Source organism: Pongo abelii, chromosome 1 (assembly GCF_028885655.2).
Source record: "Pongo abelii isolate AG06213 chromosome 1, NHGRI_mPonAbe1-v2.0_pri, whole genome shotgun sequence".
Classification (NCBI taxonomy): Eukaryota; Metazoa; Chordata; class Mammalia; order Primates; family Hominidae; genus Pongo; species Pongo abelii.
The window spans coordinates 167,726,740-167,747,595 of record NC_071985.2 but is presented as its reverse complement, the minus strand read 5'-3'; the positions used below and the strand labels follow the sequence as shown (position 1 = coordinate 167,747,595).

General features: G+C 39.4%; 1 protein-coding gene across 8 annotated transcripts in view; it reads left to right on the top strand.

Moving 5' to 3' along the window:
* The window catches only part of DNAJC6 (DnaJ heat shock protein family (Hsp40) member C6), a 166,437-nt gene that overhangs the window by 133,237 nt on the left and 12,344 nt on the right, over nt 1-20,856 (top strand). For all 8 annotated transcript variants that reach the window (XM_063711979.1, XM_063711977.1, XM_063711980.1 and 5 more), the window contains 10 exons: nt 2,105-2,238; nt 3,625-3,819; nt 4,728-4,845; nt 6,257-6,336; nt 7,177-7,370; nt 7,468-7,548; nt 10,368-10,802; nt 12,833-12,967; nt 16,734-16,802; nt 19,676-19,795. In XM_063711979.1, the coding sequence (XP_063568049.1) occupies nt 2,105-2,238; nt 3,625-3,819; nt 4,728-4,845; nt 6,257-6,336; nt 7,177-7,370; nt 7,468-7,548; nt 10,368-10,802; nt 12,833-12,967; nt 16,734-16,802; nt 19,676-19,795 (1,561 nt within the window). The remainder of the gene's footprint in view (nt 1-2,104; nt 2,239-3,624; nt 3,820-4,727; nt 4,846-6,256; nt 6,337-7,176; nt 7,371-7,467; nt 7,549-10,367; nt 10,803-12,832; nt 12,968-16,733; nt 16,803-19,675; nt 19,796-20,856) is intronic.

The following is a 20,856-nucleotide window of genomic DNA, read 5'->3' as shown; positions in this document are numbered from 1 at the left end:
AAAGTTGTAGGCTTGTGAACCTGATGGTAATTCAAGGCACAATTCTGAGAAAGTTTTGCACAGATGATTTTAAACTCTTAGCAAAAAAGGAATCTCCATTGGTTTGTTATGAGCACATATCAAACCAATAGAACATTTCACATGACTAATAGACTAGTTGAGATGGTTTATTGGAGTCCTGCAAGATATTTCTTAGTTTTTTCTAGTCGAGATGGAGAAATTTGGCTAGGTTGTTATATATTTAGTTGGGTTGAGGTTGAATATCTGCTTCCAAAGGTAGGTGATTAATGGATCACCTTTCTCCTGGGAGAAGGTTTTATTTAGTTAATCATTTTAATCAACAACTTTGATGAAGATGTGGAAATTCAGCTTATCAATTTTCTTAGAATTATAAGGGTCACATAGTGAATTTGGATTTTAAAAGTTCTTGTAGGTTGGTCACTTAACAAAAACTAACAATATGAAATTAAATACAAGATTAATGTAAAGTCCTGAATTCTGGTTTTAAAAGATTGAACATATTTGCACATTACCTTAACATGTCATCTGGAAAAAATCTAGGGGTTTTAGTGGATAGAGAGAATAATAAAAGCTTATGTTGTTACTTAGCCTGCATTTATACTAGTTTGGGCTGGGGTTATGTTAATAAAAGCATAGTGTCCAGAATAAAGAAGATGATATTTCTTCTCTAGTTTGGTCAGAATATATCTCATATCTTTCATTTCACATCTGGGCAGCACATTTAAGGTTGTCATTTTAAAACTTGAATTTGTTTAGAAGAAATGTGCTAAATGATGATGTCTCTTAAAATGGAATATCAAATGAGGAAGAATAGAAGCGATTGAGTTTGTTTTAAAAGGGAAATACAAGCATTGATAGAAAGGGAGGGTATTTCAGATATGTGAAGGACTGCCATAGGGAGAAAGGAGTAGGTTTATTTTTTGTTCTCACAAAAGGATGAGGGTCATTGAGTGGAAGCTATGGAGGAATGAAATTCAACTCAACATATTCAGTATAAGGGAGAGCTCTGTAAGCTGGAATGGGCTACTTCAAGTAGAAGTAATCTCCCTGTCACTTAAAGTGTTCTAGAAGAAGCTAGGTCACATCTGTCAGGGATGTTACTGAATTTTGTCTTAATTAGCTTGAGCTGCTGTAACAAATATACCATAGGCCCGGTGGCTTAAACAACAGGAATGTAGTTCTGGAGGCTGGAAAGTCCAAGATCGAGGTGACTGCAGTTCTTTTCTTTCTTTTTGAAGAGATGGGGTTTCACCATGTTGCCCAGGCTGGTCTCGACCTCCTGAGCTCAGGCAATCTGCTCGCCTTGGCCTCCCAAAGTGCTGGGATTATAGACATGAGCCACTGTGCCCAGCCAACGTGCCTGCACTTGTAATGTCTGGTGAGGGCCTACTTCTGGGGTGGCAGATGGCTGTCTTCTTGTATCTTCATATGGCCAAGAGCAGAAGGAGATGACAGCAAGCTCTTTTGTCTGTTCTTATAAGGGCACAATTCCCATTCATGAGATCTCCACTCTCCCTACCTCATTACCTCCCCAAAGCTCCACCTCCTAATACCATCACATTGGGGTTAGGATTTCAGCATATGAATTCTGGGGCATACAGACATTCAGTCCACAACAGATTTATTTCTACATTGAATGAAGTTGAATCTGGTGAAGGTTCTTTATTTTATACGAATCTAGGAACATACTTTGCATGAGATACATATATGCCATATCCCAACAAGCAGCATTTACCTAACCTGTGAGCTCTTTACTTCCAGTCCTAAACCAAGAGACTTCAACTATTAATTCAACAAGTCCAAAATTACTTTGAAGATTATATTATTTTTCACTAAATATATACAAATCAAATTGAGCTTCTCAGAATCAATTTTATTCTAAGGATAAGTCTTTCCTTGCTGCCTTTGATTTAAAAATCTGAAACAAATTTTGATTTTCAAGTGAATAATTTTTGAATGAAAAGTACCCACAGTTAAGAGGATTTCTCCTCTCTCTCTCTCTTAATTGCAAATTCTGCCATTTTCAATGGAGAATGGCTGATTTGATCTTGTTCATAATGATTTTATGCATTTTCTTTGACAGGATGGACGGGCGGCATCATCAATTCTGGTTGGTGCTATGTTCATTTTCTGTAATCTCTACTCTACTCCTGGCCCAGCCATTCGATTGCTATATGCAAAGCGACCAGGAATTGGACTTTCACCATCCCATAGGAGGTAAAGTAAGCTAGATGCAGGGTAGGCACAGATGTAGTCTAATTGGTATCATGTACTGTTTTAAATCTGCCTTATAAATCCTTTCATAAGTTTCTTTTACTTTATCTCTGTGTTAGTCCATTTTAATATTGCAATGAAGAACTACTTGAGACTGGGTAATTTATAAAGAAAAAGAGGTTCAATGGATTCACAGTTGCACATGGCTGGGGAAGCCTCACAATCATGGTGGAAGACAAAAGAGGAGCAAAGGCACATCTTACATGGTAGCAGGCAAGAGAGCGTGTGCAGGGAAACTGCCCTTTATGAAACCATGAGATCTCATGAGACTTATTCACTGTCATGAGAACAGCATGGGAAAACCCGCCCCCATGATTCAGTTACCTCCCACTGGATCCCTCCCACAACACGTGGGGATTATGGGAGCTACAATTCAAGATGAGATTTGGGTGGGGACACAGCCAAACCACATCAGTCTGGCATTATCCTGAACTATGGAAAAACTGAATTGGATTAGGATATTAGATTGTCATTCAGTTTGTAAGCCCACATATGAAAATTTATGGTGTTAAAACTAGAAGCAAACTTTAAAGAATACTTATGTCCAACTTCCCTCATTTTACAGGTGAGGAAACTGGGACTCAAGACAGCTTGTGATTTGCCTCAGGTCTAATGCCCAGTGGACATAGCGAGAACAGCATTATTGATCCCAGGCTCTAAGACCAGTCCCTTTTTGTTTTATTATACAGGTCTTTATTGAAAAACAGCAGTAGCTGGTTGTACTTATCACTGGTGATCCTTCTGTGGGAAACCTGATTTAACAAAGGGAAATGCAAAAATACATAGAGAATAAAGCATTTTAAAATTCACTTTTTCTTGTAACTCTGATATAGAAATAAAATAGATTACAAAAGATAATCTGAAAAATGGAATAAAAAAGAAAACTGTTTTTAGATAACATTCATTTTTCTTTTATCACAATTTCTTCATTTTTTTAAAAACTACATCTCCTTAATTTTTTGGATTAAAAGTGCTTCTGATGATAAAATTCTAAAATTTATCCAAAGCCAAATGTTAGCTGATAAATTGGATCTGCTAGATAAAATAGGAATAGATGTTCAAATATTGAAGTACTATAAAATTCCCATAAGCTTTTTGATTTAATAAATACCCCATTATCAGTTCATTGGGGAAGTACAGCAATCTCAGTAGATAAAATCTTTCCTAAGTTATTGGTCGCATTATCTTTTGCTAGTTAATATTTAAGAAATTAATAGAATAAGTTTTTATTATAACAGTAATTTGCAAGAAGAATCTTCATAGCAAATATTGATTGCTTGCTTCTCCTGGTGTGATGGGCCCCAAGAGAGTGCCAACCTTCTGTTTCAGATACCTGGGCTATATGTGTGACCTACTGGCAGACAAGCCCTACCGCCCTCACTTCAAGCCTCTCACAATTAAGTCGATCACTGTCAGTCCAATACCCTTTTTCAACAAACAGAGGAATGGATGTCGCCCTTACTGTGATGTACTCATTGGAGAAACCAAAATATATTCGACTTGCACAGATTTTGAACGAATGAAGTAAGTCATGATACTTTACTTCTTCCTGTGTACTTCTCAATTCTCATATAAATGAGCAGGAATGAGTTGAATCATATTCTTCCTGCAAGACTATATCATTGTGAAATAGCTGATATATAAAAAATGTTCAACATCAATGGTAATCATAGAAAAGTACAAGTAAATCAGGGGATGTTATGGCCCTTTTTCAAATCAAACCGTGATATAGGCTAAGGGACTAGCATAAGCTGTATAGAGCATTAAGACAGTGGAGGGGAACATAGGACACCTGGTCATTGAAGAAGGAGATGGCCTTGATGGGATTAGGTGAGGGTAATGGAAGAATCACTGATGAATGAGGTTTCTAAGTGAGCAACTAGGTAGACGGTGATGTAATTAAAGAAGTTACAGAATCCATAATAAAGAGCAGGAGCCACTGGGTGGTCATAGGGGATGTGGAGAGAAGGGAGTGGGTGGTAACATAACATGAAATTAGTTTGGAATAGATTGAATTTGAGGACTGGCATCCAAGACTTTCACAGAGCAAGACATTTCTGTTTGTATCCTGATCTCCAGTGGATTTTTTGTTCCCTTTATCTCTGCTTTTACTATTAATTTAAAGTTAAGAAAAGGCAAATACATGGGGGCTAGATGCATTTGAGGAAAATGAGATCTGCAAAGCAGGCATGGGCAATTGCAGTCCAGATGGGATGCAGAGAGGGGGCCTGGCATTAGACCAGCACCATCCCACTGCACAACCAGTTGGCACTGGCTCCACTCCTGTTTTTGCTCAAGATAGGAAATAGTTTCTGGGTCCAGGCCTGGGCAAACAGGCCTCTGGGCCAGAGCCACAGAGGACTATACCTGTGTCTGTGTGATTGTACCAGATTGGACTCTCTTTCAATGTATATTTTGGTCTGTGTTTACAGAGAATATCGTGTCCAAGATGGAAAAATCTTCATTCCCTTGAACATCACTGTGCAAGGAGACGTGGTCGTTTCCATGTATCACTTGAGGTCAACCATTGGGAGCCGGCTACAGGCTAAGGTATGGTTTTTGGAAGAATCATGGCATAAGCTCATCTGAGTCTTCAATAGGAGTATTTCTGAATCTTTTCTCCCCATCAGTTTGGGCTTGAGTGACTTGTAGTTTTAGAATGAAAAAGAGCCTTTAAAGATTGCTTAGCTCATCTCCTTCATCTTACAGGGGAGGAACTGAGACTCAAAGAGGTTGTGACTTGCCCAAAGTCCTTGGCATGATGTCTGTGCCAGAGGGTGGCAGCCCTGGAACTCTTAGCAAACCATGCTTTTTAGAAGCCTGTGCTTTTCTTATAGTGCCCCATTTGGATCAGTGTAAGGGAAGAGATTTCTACTGAGGATATGGAATTAAGGGATTGTATTTTTTCAATTTTAAAAAATTGAGATAAAACCACATAACATAAAAGTCACCCCTTTAAAGTACAATGCAGTTGTTTTTAGTCTATTCAAAAGGTTGTGCAAACATCACCACTGTCTAATTCCAGAACATTTTCATCACTCACAAAAGATACCCTGTACCTATAGCAGTCACTTCCTGTTCCCTCTCCTCCATCTCCTGGCAACCACTGATCTACATTCTGTCTCTATGGGTTTGTCTATTTGGGACATTTTATTTAATGGAATCATACAATAGGTGGCCTTTTGAGGCTTCCTTCTCTCACTTAGAATAATGTTTCTGAAGCTTATTATGTTATAGCATGTGTCAGTACTTCATTATCTTATATGGCCAAATATTATTCCATTGTAATGTCACAATGTATTAATCTCAGTTGACAATCTCAGTTAATAATCATCAGTTGGTGAACATTTGGGATATTGCCGTTTTTTGCTATTAGGAATAATGTGGCAAGTAACTGTGTTTTGATTCATCACATATTGGCTAAGTGAGTGCTTTGTGCCAGCCATTGCTGAGGTTTTTAGGATCGACAAGAGTAAGACTATGTCTCTGCCTTTAAGGGACTCAATTTCACAAGGGAAATCCATACAAGTACAAATATGCATGATACCATATTAGAGGGAGGATGAGGTGTTATAATGGGAGCAGTTTGTTTTAGCCAGCAGTGGCCTAGAAAGGCTACAGAGAGAATATTAACTTTCAAGACATGCCCTAAAGGATGAGTTCATTGGGTTGGAACAGGGCATCCTGGGTAGAAGGAATGCAATGAGTCAAAGTATGCCTGTGTGCAAGAACATAGTACTTAGCGGATGAGAAAATGGTTTGCCAAGGCAGAGTTCAAGTAGAGGAGAGGCTGGAAATGAAGCTGAGCCTATTCTAACTGGGGAGGTCATTTAATATCCATAGTAAACACAAATTCAGATATTGAAACAGTTGAAGGTGCATGTCTCCCAAAAATCTAATCTTTTGATCAGATTCCCTTTTCGCTGATTGATTGTAATGTGCTTCTCTCATGTATTTTTAGGTGACCAACACACAGATATTCCAGCTTCAGTTTCACACTGGATTCATACCACTGGACACAACAGTTTTAAAGTTCACCAAGTAAGTACTGGTTGGGCCAAAAGTCTGTTTAAATCAAATTAGTTGTGAAGTGCTGAGGCTCAATAGCACTAGACTCTAGCATCCCCTGGAATCCTGTGCTGCTGGACTACTGAGTGTCACTCAGTAGCACAGACAGGCTGTGGGCATTCTAAAGCTTTCAGTTGAATATGATTTATCTTCAGAAGTACAAAGGGACCAAAGACTTCAAATAGAAAGTTCTAAAATTCTATGTGAGGGAATAAGGGTAAACAAAGCGGGACAAAGTATCACTACTTTTGATCCTTTGCATCTGTGTATCCCCTTGTGTTTTCCAGTGGGTATGGCAGTTTAATCAGTGGTATGGTATCAGCAATGATGCATCAGAATAGATGCCCCGCTATAGCACTGAAGCAGGCTTCTGGAGGACCTTTCTGCACCGACATTAACCTATCTCATAGTGTGGTCTAGGTGAACGCAGGTGTGGGGGTGGCTAAAGCCGGGATGGAGTTGCTGGGGCCAGGATAGGAGTAGATGTTCAAGGGCTCAGGACAGTGGCTGTGGGCCTATTGCACTATTTTAATAACGGATTTTGCCGTGCCAGTCACATCAGCCCTGCTTTCCAGAATGCTTTTACATGCAGTAGCATTCAAATTTGTTGAGCAGGCATTATTCTCCTCTTTTCTCTAGATTAGGAAACTGAAGCTCAGAAAAGTAAAGTAACTTATCTGGTTATGACTGAGTCTTTTTTAGAAATGAGACTTAGATTTAACCTAAGAGTCAACCTAAGACGACTTCTGTGCCAAACATTATACCAGTTCCATTGTTTTTCACTGTATTTATCTTTTTTAAATCCCTATTTAGGCCTGAGTTAGATGCATGTGATGTACCAGAAAAATATCCCCAGCTATTTCAGGTGACACTGGATGTAGAACTACAGCCCCATGACAAAGTAATAGACTTAACTCCACCATGGGAACATTACTGCACAAAAGATGTCAATCCCAGCATCCTCTTCTCTTCTCACCAGGAGCATCAAGATACGCTGGCCTTAGGAGGTATGAGTCACCTGATGGTTTTGTTTTTCAGGATGAAGCCTCTCTGTTATTTATTTCCTGTGTCTCGTTGATGCTACATGGTCTTTTTGTCTTGCAGGACAGGCTCCAATAGATATCCCTCCAGACAACCCCAGGCATTACGGACAAAGTGGTTTCTTTGCCTCTCTCTGTTGGCAAGGTATTTACAAGTGTTTCTTTAAGTCACATGGTTTGATGATTATGTATTTCTTCTGTAAAGATGTTGGCCCTAGAAGCAGACTACATTAAAGCAGCACTTAGAGGTCATTCAATCCAGGCACACGGACTCCCACCTGTAAGCCCAGCACTTTGGAAGGCCAGGATAGGAAGGCCAGGAGTTCAAGACCAGCTCAGGCAATATAGCGAGACCCTATCTCTACAAAAAATTTAAAAAATTAGGTGGGAGTGGTGGCAAATGCCTGTAGTCCTAGCTGTGTCAGAGGCTGAGGCAGGAAGACTGCTTGAGCCCAGGAGTTCAAGGTTGCAGTGAGCTATGATTGCGCCACTACACTGCATTCTGGGTGACAGAGCAAGACTCCATCTCTAAAAAATTTTTTTTAATTAAAAAAATTTTTAAAAGACATCATTCAAGTTCACATCCTTCCAATTCATTCCCTTTTCAAATCAGGCAACTTCCCTACTTTCAACTCAATAGATGCTCTTAGACTGATGCAAAAGACCATTTTAAACTGAACTCTCCCTTCTCTATGCTGTGTTTTTGGTCACATCTTTCCTGGACTGACAAATAAGTGTGATTTGTTTATGATCTCCCTTTAGACTGCTGCCTCTGTAATGAGATTAACACAGGATTCTATCTTCTGCTGTCAACTAAATATTATAAAAATATAAAATCAGCATTCCCCCCAGGGAGCCTTAACCACTAGCAGGGCAGAACTGAGCTTACCCTGCTGCAGAGAAAGCAAACACTTGGCCTGTATATCTCTGCTCTTGCTTTAACAGCCATACCAGAAATAAAGCCTTGATTACTAGGTTCTTTTCTCTCAAACCTGGAGATATTTTCAGAATCCTTTTCAATATAACACTTCCAACTGCTGCCAGCAGTAGCCTGACATTGGCATCCTAATCAATACCCATTGGCTGTCCCTGCTTTAGAGCTGGCTGAGGTTAACTGTGAGATTCAGTGTAGATGTGGGTAGTCAGTGGTTGGAGTATGAAAGGCGTGGGAAACTGGCTGTGGTGATGGTCTATCTGAAATTACCCTGATTGACCTTCCTCTGTTGTGTGAAGGTAAGACAATATTCCCATTGCCTGCAGGCTTCAGTTTGATGAAAAAGTTGTTCATAAAATTCCTTTGAATTGAAAGACTGAGTTTCAGAATTTTCTTTTGAGAAATGGAACTAGCAAATCCTCAAATTTGGAAAACCCAGTGGTATCTGGACAGTAGGTAGATTTGTTATCCCCTGTTGGCCTTTCTTACCTCTTATTTTCCTCACAGTGAGGGCTTTTAATACAACTTCACTCTTACCTCTCCACTGTCATTTTAGTAAATAATTTAGAGATAATTCCTGTAGACTGTGAAATAGGTTTTAGTATAGACGCACAGTCTCTTGTCCGAACCTCTCAGAGCCAGGTATGTTTAGGAATGCAGAACTTTTTGGATTTTAGAAGGGTGATATGCTACATAAACTGATGTAACTTGACATCCCAAGTGATATCTCAGATAATAACCTATAATCAAACATATTAATATTTCTGCAGTAGAACATATAAATAATAGCCCTAAGTGAGATAAATGAAGACTATAAGTATCTTCATATTCACGTCTGTCAGTTTTCCACCAACTGAATTCATGCCAAACTTAGGAAAACCTTTTCCTTTTCATAGCTTATTACATTTTACAATTTGGAATAAAGGATGTGGATCCATACTTGACTTGGAATGTAGGTCTGTCTGGCATTAAATATCAAATTTTTGTGGGAAGATCTATCTCAGGGAGGGCTTGGAAAGTCACTCCTTCCCCAGAGGAGGTCTCTTTCCTGCTGCTCATTTTGTGCTGAAAGTACCCCTTTCAAGCTGGTGTAAGGACCTTTCACAGCAGAGCCCTTCTTTTCACTTTTTAAATGTGTGGTTCACTTCTGCTCCAGACTGTTAGAGAAAGGATTTGCTTTTGGCTACAGGACACATGAAGAAGTAAAGACAGTGAGAAGTGTCAGCAAATGACTAGCAGATAATGATTTGTACTCCCCTCCCCAGCCAAAGCACCTAGCATAGTGCCTGAAAAAAATCAACACTTAGGTACTACTTACTATTGATGGGAGTGATTTATAATATCATCTCATGTATTTCTCACAGTAGCCTGTGAGTTAGGTACTATTTATTTATTTAGACACAGTTTCACTCTGTAGCCCAGGCTGGAGTACAATGGCATGATCTTGGCTCATTGCAACCTCTACCTCCCGGGTTCAAGCGATTCTCATACCTTAGTCTCCCGAGTAGCTGGGATTACAGGCACACGCCACCATGTGCAGCTAATTTTTGTATTATTAGTGGAGATGGGGTTTTCACCACGTTGGCCAAGCTGGTTTCAAACTCCTTACCTCAAGTGATCCTATCTCAACCTCCTAAAGTGCTGGGATTACAGGTGTGAGCCACCACACCCGGCCGTTAGGTACAATCTGTTATCCCCACTTTGCTGAGGAGGAAACCAAGGCACAGAGAAGTAAAGCAGCTTGCCCAGTGTCATAGAGCCAGTGAGTAGTGAAGCTGAGATTCAGTCCTAGGCTAGCTCCAGAGTTCCTGCTCCTTACCCCTACACTCTACTGCCTCTCAGATACTCAACAAGTGGTAGTTGAATGTAACGTGAAATACATCAAGTGTTCCACTGATTCGGGTCTAGAAACACTGTTTGCTCAGGGCTGAATCCTTCTGTCTTTCTGGAATTATATACATATATTATAACAAAACCCAACAATGTTGTGGTCAACAACTAATCTCTTATGGTATACTGGCCTTCCTCAGATCAGAAATCGGAGAAGTCATTCTGTGAGGAGGACCACGCTGCCCTAGTGAATCAGGAAAGTGAGCAATCAGACGATGAACTTCTGACACTTTCCAGTCCGCATGGCAATGCCAATGGTGACAAGCCTCATGGAGTCAAGAAGCCCAGCAAAAAGCAGCAGGAGCCAGCAGCCCCTCCACCCCCTGAGGATGTGGACCTTTTGGGCCTGGAAGGGTCTGCAGTGAGTAACAGCTTCTCTCCGCCAGCGGCTCCTCCCACCAATTCTGAACTACTGAGTGACCTGTTTGGGGGTGGAGGTGCAGCTGGTCCCACCCAGGCTGGACAGTCAGGAGTGGAAGATGTGTTTCATCCTAGTGGACCGGCGTCTACCCAGTCAACACCACGCCGCTCTGCTGCCTCCACCTCCGCGTCTCCAACCCTAAGAGTGGGAGAAGGTAATTTTTTCTATGTTGCACTGTGCCTCTCAGATTTGAGTTCTAACCTTTGGGCCAAATAAGTGGAATTGAACTTTCCTAATAAGCTAGACTTTTCTGATTTCACTGTAAGTCCTTTAGAGGAGGTCTGTATCTTTATCTAAATTGAGAGCATAAGAGAAAATAGAAATATTGTCCATTTGGGTAGCACCCTAAGGTAGTGTAAGAGTGGATGTTTGAGCTTCACATTCTTACTTCTAATTTTCTTTGTTTAGCACTTCAACCCCTGAGCTGCATTAGTCTGCTTAAACATACTGATTGATGAATTATTGTTGATAAAAATAGCTAATATTTATGAGGTATTTACTATTTGCCAGACATGGAATTTAATACTAAACATTATTTCTCATAGAAACTCAATAAATAAGTGCTATTTTTATCCCCATTTTATAGTTGAGGAAATAGAAGCATAGAATTACATCAGTAGCGTGGGTTTATATGACTAGTAATTGATAAGGCCAGTGTCCAAACCTAGGTTATTTGACTCTAGAGCTTTCCCTCTGTTTTCCTATAATGCCTTCCTGAAGTTATAGTTTTCCGAATATATGTTGGCTATCCAGAGAAGTGTTTGGTTATTTGAAAATGTGTTTAAGTGACTCATGCCAGAAGCACAGCTTCCTAGAACAGAGCAGTTGGTACTAGGTAAGGAGTTTGAGCCCCTTGAGGCTCTGTTAGTTTCACTGTCTCATTGCCAGAGACTCAAACCTTCTACTATGGGTCATCTAGGATTTTTTGACATTTATAAGACAGTGTAGCTGGGTAAGCAGAGATCCAGTAGAGCTCCTGAAGAACCCACTCAAATTAGCTGCCCCTTGGTCCTGTCACCATTAACCAAGATGACTTCACATTAGGAAGGGTAAAGAGAAATGTCTCAACTCTTCAGGCCTATAGTATCCTATAGGAACATTTTTTTTCCCCAAGTGTATCCTTCCCAGAAGGCTCTGGGCTGGTCTTGACTTGTGATGGTTCAGCTGGAGGCATCCTTCATGAGTGTGGGTCTCAGAATTACAGAGTATTGATGTTGAGGCTCAAGCTCTGATGTTGGCTATTGGTGGAGCCAGGATGTGAACTCAGGTGACCTGAATCCTATGCCAATGCTGTTTCCTCTGTACTTCACTTCCTTCCATACAGTTTTAACTTGCCAGAGTGAAAAAAAGCTCTGTCAGGAAAACAGTTTCCAAGATCCAAGATAGCACAGTACTCGATAATTGCATTTTAAGACTATGTACCTGGTGTGACTCTCATTTCATTCATTCATCATGGTTTCCGGCAACTAGTGGCATTCCAGTGCCAGAAGGGGTCTTAGACATCAGTTAATTCTGTGCCTCATGTTGTAGACAATGAAACCGAGGCTTAGATGTATTGATTGACCTGTCTGAGGTTACCCACTGGATTAGTGGCATACCCAGGTCTAGAATGCAAGTATTCTATCCCCCCAAGAGGAAGTAGAAAGAACACCAAGTCTAGAGTTAAAGACCTGGATTTGAACCCCAGGACTTAACTGTCTGTGTAACTTATTGAAAAATCTTCTCAGTTATAAAATGGGGATAATACTTACATATTAGCATTGTTGCAAAGACTGAATTTTGAGCTCTTGTCTTGTGGTGTTGGGCAGTTTTAGTTATTGGAGAATGCCCCTAGTTTAACATAAATTGATATTTTAAATGTACTAAGTATGGTAAGAAAGGATAAGGCTACATAACAAATAAATCCTGCTCTTAAAACCGAGGTGGGATATATGGCTTAATACGTTTTCAGCTAAGACTTCATTGGCATAATGCTCTCCTAACATCTGCTGGGCAGATTAGCCTTGTGTAGCAGCAATGGTATCGACTGTGGTTCATCCAGCAGATAAGTCCAGACTACTCCTTTGTCCACAAAGATAGGAAATTCTTGGAGTCCACTGTTAGCCCTGCAGGAAGTGACAATTCTTTGATGTTTAATGAATGAACTCATGGGACAAATAAATATATTTTCCCGTTGTTTTCTAGGTGCCACCTTTGACCCATTTGGAGCACCTTCTAAACCATCAGGTCAGGATTTGCTGGGTTCTTTTCTGAACACATCCAGCGCTTCCAGTGACCCCTTTCTCCAGCCCACAAGAAGTCCTTCGCCCACAGTACATGGTAAGGAAATATTTTATACTGTGTTCAGTGGAACATAGTTTTCTGCAAGATATCAGTAAGTGCTCATATATAAAAGCACCCTGTGGGTGCTTTTTTGGTAAAAGCTTCCTCACACATCTCTGTTTTTGAAGTTAACAACTCACCTTAACATATCAAAAGCTCTGGGCTGTCTTACAGGGCAGAAACCTGCTTAACTTTGTTTTGCTCTGCTTTCCTATTTGACTATGGTATCCTTTTTTGCATTAGAGCTACATGGACAAAATCATAAATGACCCTTGACTGTAGGACATATAATTATTTTCTGTACCAATAAGAAAGAAAAAAACACTGCCACTGTGAAATGACTGGAAGATACTTCTTGGTTAGAGAAATCTTTGAAATGTGGAAAAATATGTCTTAAATAAATAAAATATGTTAGTAGTCCACAAAATTTGTATTCCAAAGAAAAAAGTTTGGGATATGATAGCCACTAGTTACGTGTGGCTGTTGATGACTCTAAATGTGGCTAGTCTGATTTGAGATACACTCCAAGTATAAAATACATACCAGATTTCAAAACTTAGTACAAAAAAGGCATGTGAAACATCTCATCAATGTTTTTATATTGATCATTTATTAACATAATATTTTGAACATACTGGGTTAAATAAACTATATTATTAAAAATAATTTCAATAGTGTCTTTTTACTTTTTAAAATGTGACTGCTAAGAAATATAAAATTACATATGTGGCCCAAATTATATTTCTATGTTAGAGACTTAGGTTGTATGGAAAGAGTAATAATCACATCCATTTATAAAAGTGCGTCACTTAGGTAACATTGATTAAAACCGGAGCTCTGCAGTGAGGGATAAGTAACTTTGAGCCAGAGAGTTGTAGCTCATTCCTGATGTTGAAGTCTATTGAACATTATTGGCCACAACCTAGAAGGTGATGTGTTGTTGAAGGCATCCTGAGCTTGCTTGGAGAATGCAGTCCAGTCATCAGTTGACTTTGGGAAACCAAGCCAATGCAAAAGGAAAATGACTTTTGCAACACTGGTGAAACTGAAACTTGACTAAAAAAGAGTCCAGGAACAATTTTTATGGTTCATTTCCAACTAGTCTTTAATCTCAAACTATTTGAAGTACATCCTCAGGACAGTATACAAGTAATTCCCCTCTTACCTATGAGTCATGCTTACTTGAGAGAGTCTCCTGACTGGATGTTGACTACCTGTAGGAGAAAAGATGCAGGAATGTAGAGTAGAGTTGGTTTTCTCACTCATTTAAAATGTTAAGTCATGTCATTTCCCTGCTCAAAATGCCTCCCCATTTCACTCAGCATGAAAACCAAAGTCCTTGAAATGGCCTATGTAGGCTCTGTATGCTCTAGCATCCCAGTGCCTGTGACCTCATTTCCCATTCTCTCCCACTTTACTCTCTGCATTCCAACTGTATTGGCCTCTTTGCTGTTGCACTGGCTGTTTCCTCTGCCTCATACTCTTCCCCAGGCATCTGCGTGGCTAAGTCCTTCACCTCCTTCAAGTCTTTGCTCAAATGTCACCTTCTCAGTGGAGTCTACTCTGATTCCTCCATTTCAAATCGCAACTCATCTCCCTGCCCTACTCCACATTCCCCTTTCTGTTGTGCTTAGTAACTTCCAGTATATGCAGTAATTAACTTATGTGTTACATTTTTTTGTCGTGTATCTCTCTCTATTAGAACATGAATTTCACAAAGGCAGGGAAGTTTGTTTTGTTCATTAATGCATCCATAGTGCCTAAAAGAATTACTGGCACATGGTAGGTGCTATCTATCTTTCCAATATTAAATATAAAATGAATTAACTCACTTTTCCCATCAAAGTTTCTTTGATGCACAGTGATAGTGTCATAAGGCTATATGTTTTCCTGATTTTAATACTTTGAAATTATTGTTTTAATAAGAGTACTACCCTTTGTGTCCCATGGGCGTGGGTGTTCATACTTGGCAGCTTGGCAGTTTTGGATCCAGTTTTCTGTTTCTGATGAACTGATTAGAACATGATGTTTATCACCCAGTTTAGGCCAGTTAGTACTCCTTTGTTTTGTGGTTACATTTCTCATTTTGGCCTGTATTGTGCTAGCGAGCGGAAAGAATTTTCTCCTCTGCTTGTTGGGAAAGCAATGATCATTTCACTGTTACTGAACCAACTCACCGTCTTCATATAGGACAGAATATAGGTGACACTCAGATGTCTGCTTTGAGAGGTCAGATTGCCCACCTCCAAATCCTCAGGGTACTTCCCCCGGGTTTCTGCAAGGCATCACCGATCTCTTGTGAAAATAAAAAAAATACTGCCTTTGGGCTCAACAAATATTTATTGAACATCTATTCTGAAGAGAATAATCACTTGGGACATGATGTTGGAAGAACAAATAAATAATCATAATAAAAGGCAAAATAGAGACTAAAATATTAGGTAATTACCTTTTTGAAAAAATATATTCCTGTTTCTCTAACAGACCTTAAGTTTCTTGAGGATAGATAATGCATCTTTTAGTCTCTGTCCCCTGGTGTGGTGCCTTGCATGTGGTAGGTAGTCATAAGGGTTTGTGGGTTTGATTAGCAATAAGGTTGAAGTTCTGATACCTACTTCTACGTCTTAATTGGATGTAAGACTAAGATCAGAGCTTAAAGGAAATAAGATAGAATGTATTGGCAAAACTGTCTAACTTCCACCTCAGTGGAATGGGTTACTGTGTAAAAAGAGAAGGGAGAAATAGAAAAGAAAGAATTATTATTGCTGATAATGGCATATCCTTTTTAACTTAATGATGGGAAGGTACTAGATGACTTGGTTGGTACTAAGTAAACCAAACAAGGAAATAAAAGATTTGGAATGCTAATCTTGATGCCTTCTGGTGGTGATGGTGTGTGTTTTAAATCCCAGATGCAATGTCAGTTTAGTATTTGCATGTTAATCATTAATTTGTGTGGGCAAAACCTAGAGGTGCCTCAGAAAGAAATTCTTCATCATGGCATCCTGTTTCCTATATAGATTTTATAGATGTATAAAAAACTTACTATGCACATGTATTCCTCTAGTACACCTGATTCCTTTTAGCCAAATATTTCTTTTAAATTATATGTTTGGAACTTTGAGGGGGGTCAGAATGATTTATTTTGAAGCTGTAATGAGTTTGAGTACCATAGACACATCCCTGACAACCAGCATAGCGATGGTGTATAGCCGGTGCCCAATACATGTTCTGCATGACTCATGATTCTCAACTCATGTCACAGCAGAGGAGAAAACAAAATGTCAGTTTTAAGTGGATTATACCTCTATACTTAATGCTTAGCAAAGGTAAACTGAGTTTAAGGTGTTTTCCCCCTTTTCTTATTGCACACTGACTCTGTGTTAAATTTAGACGTGGGACACACACACATAAGATAGTTCTTTCCTGCCTTCGAGGGACTCACAATTGAATGGAGACAGACACATGCTCGGTGATAACTCAAAGTGTGTGGATACGGAGGTAAAACCAAAGTGAGACAAAGAAGGAGCAGAGACAAATAATATGTAGTTTCTGTCAAGCCTCATGTGAACAACCATAGGTGAAGGCAGAACATATTGAGTGTTGCAGAGTGTGGCAAGAACTCAGAAGGAGGAGTGGATATCTTGGGATCTTGCTGGGGCCATGCAGGCTTCAGGGATGGAATGGCATTATCCTGTGTGAACTCAGAAAAGTGGGTTCTGAGCTCTCTTGTTCTCATTATTTTTCTTTTCCCCATTTGTAGCTTCTAGTACGCCTGCTGTGAACATTCAGCCAGATGTTTCTGGAGGTTGGGACTGGCATGCTAAACCAGGTAAAAGCAGGTTATTTTCTGTACACATTTATATAATTGCAAAAGCATAATCCTTACCCAAGATGAAGTGAGTACTCACAGAGTATTGTGGCCTACCGGTGTAATTTGTGTCACTTTTTCCTAAAGATTCATATTCTAGAAGAGCTTTTCCCAATGCACTTGATGACATGATAGTGCTACTTATCATACACCATTTAACTTTTCTAAATTTCATTTGCTGAATGTCTTATCTTGACAATAGAATCAGACAGATATAAATATATGTCAAACTCTATCACTTAGAAACTCTTAGGTTTTTTTGGCAAGTCTGAGCCTCAGTTTTCTTATCTGAACTATGGGGATAATAATTTTGGTCCCACACAGTTGTGTAAGTTTAAATAAAAAAAACTTATGTAAGAATTTCTGGCATAGTGTAGATGCTGACAAATGTGAATATTCTTCCTTCTTTACAAAATACTTATTTTAGGGTGGGATTTTTCTGTCATCAACAAGGTCTCCTCCTCATGACCACTATGGCATTTATGGAGCTGTCTTGTGTGACTGCTCCTGACATTGAGCAAGTTAAGTGCACGCGTGCACATACAAACACATACACAATGGGCTTATCACAGCAACTTTCGGAAGCAGTTGCTGTTTCCTTTTTTTATTGTAGCAACCCCCTCCTCACAACATAACATTTACCCTGCCAATAATTTCCAAGTGTACAATACAGTATTATCAGCTACATGCACTTTGTTGTGCATCAGATCCCCAGAACGAACCCACCTCCCCACTGACCTTCTCACATAACTGAAACTCTACACTTACTAAATAATTCCCTACCTCTGCCTCCACCAGCCCCTGGCCACCACCCTTCTACATGAGTTTGACTACTTTAGATACCTCCCATAAGTAGAATCATACAGCATTTGACTTTTGTGGCTGGCTTATTTCAGTTAGTATAATATCCTCGAGGTTCATCTGTGTTGTAACATGTGACAGGATTTCCTTCTGTTTTTAATTTAAAAAATTTTTTTGGCTGGGGCATGGTGGCTCACGCTTGTAATCCCAGCACTTTGGGAGGCAGAGGTGGGAGGATCCCTTGAGGCCAGGAGTTCATGACCAGTCTAGGCAACATGGCAAAACCCTATCTCTACAAAAATTAGCCAGGTATGGTGGTGTGTCCCTGTAGTCCCAGCTACTTGGGAGGCTGAGATGGGAGAATTACTTAGGCCCAGGAGGTTGAGGCTGCAGTGAGCCAAGATCACACCACTGCACTCCAGCCTGGGTGACAGAGTAAGAACCCTGTCTCAAAAAAAGATTTTTCTTTAAATTGACAGATAAAATTGTATGTATTTGTCATGTACAATATGATGTTTTGAAGTATGTATACACTGTGATATGGTTAAATGTAGCTAATTAACAAATGCATTACCTCACATGGGTATCATTTTTGTGGTGAGAACATTTAATATCCATTCTCTTTGGATTTTTCAAGAGTGTAGTAGATCATCATTAACTAGAGTCACTATGCTGTACAATGGATGTCTTGACTTATTCCTCCTTTCTAGCTGTAATAATATATCCTTTAACCAATGCCTCCTCGTCCCTGCCCTACCTCCAACCACCCCAGCACCTGGTAACCACCATTCTACTCTTTATTTCTATGAGACCAACTTTTTTAGCTTCCACATATGAATGAGAACATGCAGTATTTGTCTTTCTGTGCCTGGCTTATTTCACGTAACATAATGCTCTCTAGGTTTATCCATGTCATCTCAAATGACAGGAATTCCTCTTTTTTATGGCTCAATAGTATTCTATTGTGTATATACACCATATTTTATTTATCCATTCATCCATTAATGGACAGTTAGGTTGATTCCATATCTTGGCTGTTGTGAATAGTGCTGCAATAAGCATGGGAGTGCAGATATCTCTTTGACATACTGACTTGATTTCCTTTGGATGTATACCCAGTAGCAGGATTGATAAATCATATGGCAGTTCTATTTTTAATATTTTAAGGAACCTCCAAATTGTTTCCCATAATTGCTGTACTAATTTACATTGCTACCAACTATGTCCTTTTTTCTCTACATCCTTGCCAACATGTTTTTTGTTTTTTTTTTAATAGCAATTCTGACAGGAGTGGGGTGATATGTCATTTTGGTTTTGATTTGCATTTCTATGATGATTAGTGATGTTAGTATTTTTTTATACATCTGTTGGTTTTATATGTCTGTTGGTTTTCTTCTGGTATTCATCTGTATGTTTTCTTCTGGTAATTTCATAGTTTTGGGTCTTACATTTAAATCTTTAATGGATTTTGAGCTGATTTTTTTATATGGTGAGAGATAAGAGTATTTTTACCCTGTTGCCTTCTTATTCTGTTGATTGTTACCTTCCCTGCACAGCAGTTTTTAGCTTGACAATTGTCCCATTTGTTTTTCTTTTGTTGCCTGTGATGTTGGTTTCATATTATTTCTCTTTTTTAAAACTAATGGTAAAATGCTGAAGCTCAAAGATGTTAAGCAAGATTCCCAAGGTCACTCAGGAACTGGCAAAGCCAGAATCCAGATCCAGACCTAACTTCAAATCCTATAGGAAAGAGTGAAGTCAGGTGACATGAGGACCTGGAAATAAAACAAACACTGGAAATAATAGTTCACACTTGTGGCCTGGAAACAGCATTTGTCTTTTCTGTGTTCTGTCCTTGTTCAAGGCCACCATTCACCCAGGTCAGGGAAACAGGGTCTAGCAACTTCTTAGACATTTTCAAACCCTGTCCTAATTTGCCTAGGAGACAAATAAACAGTAACTCTGGAATTCTGAATTTCAGAATTCAGCCTCAAACAACTAACTCATTTTCAATGACCTTATTTCCTTTTCAGGAGGCTTTGGAATGGGAAGCAAGTCAGCTGCCACCAGCCCAACCGGATCCTCACATGGTACTCCCACCCATCAAAACAAACCCCAGACTCTGGATCCTTTTGCTGACCTTGGGACACTAGGTACAAACTCAGAAGATCAAGATACAAATAACATTTATTTATAGCTATAAAGCCTCAAATCTCAGTCTTTGGTGTTACAGCAAGCTGGTATTGTCACCTGGAACTTCAAATAGTGTGTATTCTTAAGCTATCCTCTGAAACCTGAGATTGGCTTTTTAAAAAAGGAAAGCGAGAATCAGATATGGGGTTAGGAATCATCTTTATTGATTCATTTCTCCAGTGCCTAATTCTGGATGTGTAGCGTGAATAAAGTTAGAGCTTTCAGGGGCTCCTGGCAACAGAGTTTGGCTGCGCAAAAGTAATGCGTAGGGAAATAGTATGAGACAGGGCTGGTCAGATGGATTTGTGCTACACGATGCCAACCTTGCAGAACACTTACTGTGATGCGGTGATGTTACCTGTGAGATCTTCACACCATTCCCCTTCTCTCCATTAACTGTAGTGCTCTCTGGTCAATTTGTAAAATTCTATACAGAAAATAGACTCAAGTATCGTATTTCCAGAATATTTTCACCATATGTTAATAGATATTACAGGGTAAGTGTTCTGAGAGCAAGTGAGATTGGGAAGCACTGGTTTCAGTGGATTTTGATTACCACTAAGAGGGACACAGTATCCAGAGTTCTCAAACTGATTTCACCAAGGAGCCTGTTTTCAAGGAGGGGTTCATTGGACTACTGTGTTCTGAAACATTTTCTTCCTCCTTTTTCCTTCCTCCTCTAGGGCAGTGCAGATTTGTTAAATAAGGGTGGGGTAGCCCTGACACAAAGGTTTATCTTGGCCATATTGATAGTCTGTGATCTCAGAAAGCCCTCCTGAGGCATTTAGAGCCAGATGGAGGGAATGTGAGCCTGGCTACTATTGTTGTCTGTAACTTGTGTCAGCCTCTTTATCTTCCATTCTGTACTATTTAGATGTTTTTCCCTTTTAAGAACTCTCAAAATTATTTTATGCAGTCATTTTCTTCTCCACCTTTCTTTGTATCTTACTGAAAATTTCAAATTTTAAAGTAATATTATATCAGATGAAATTTTACTTCAATAAAATCTCATTTATTATTT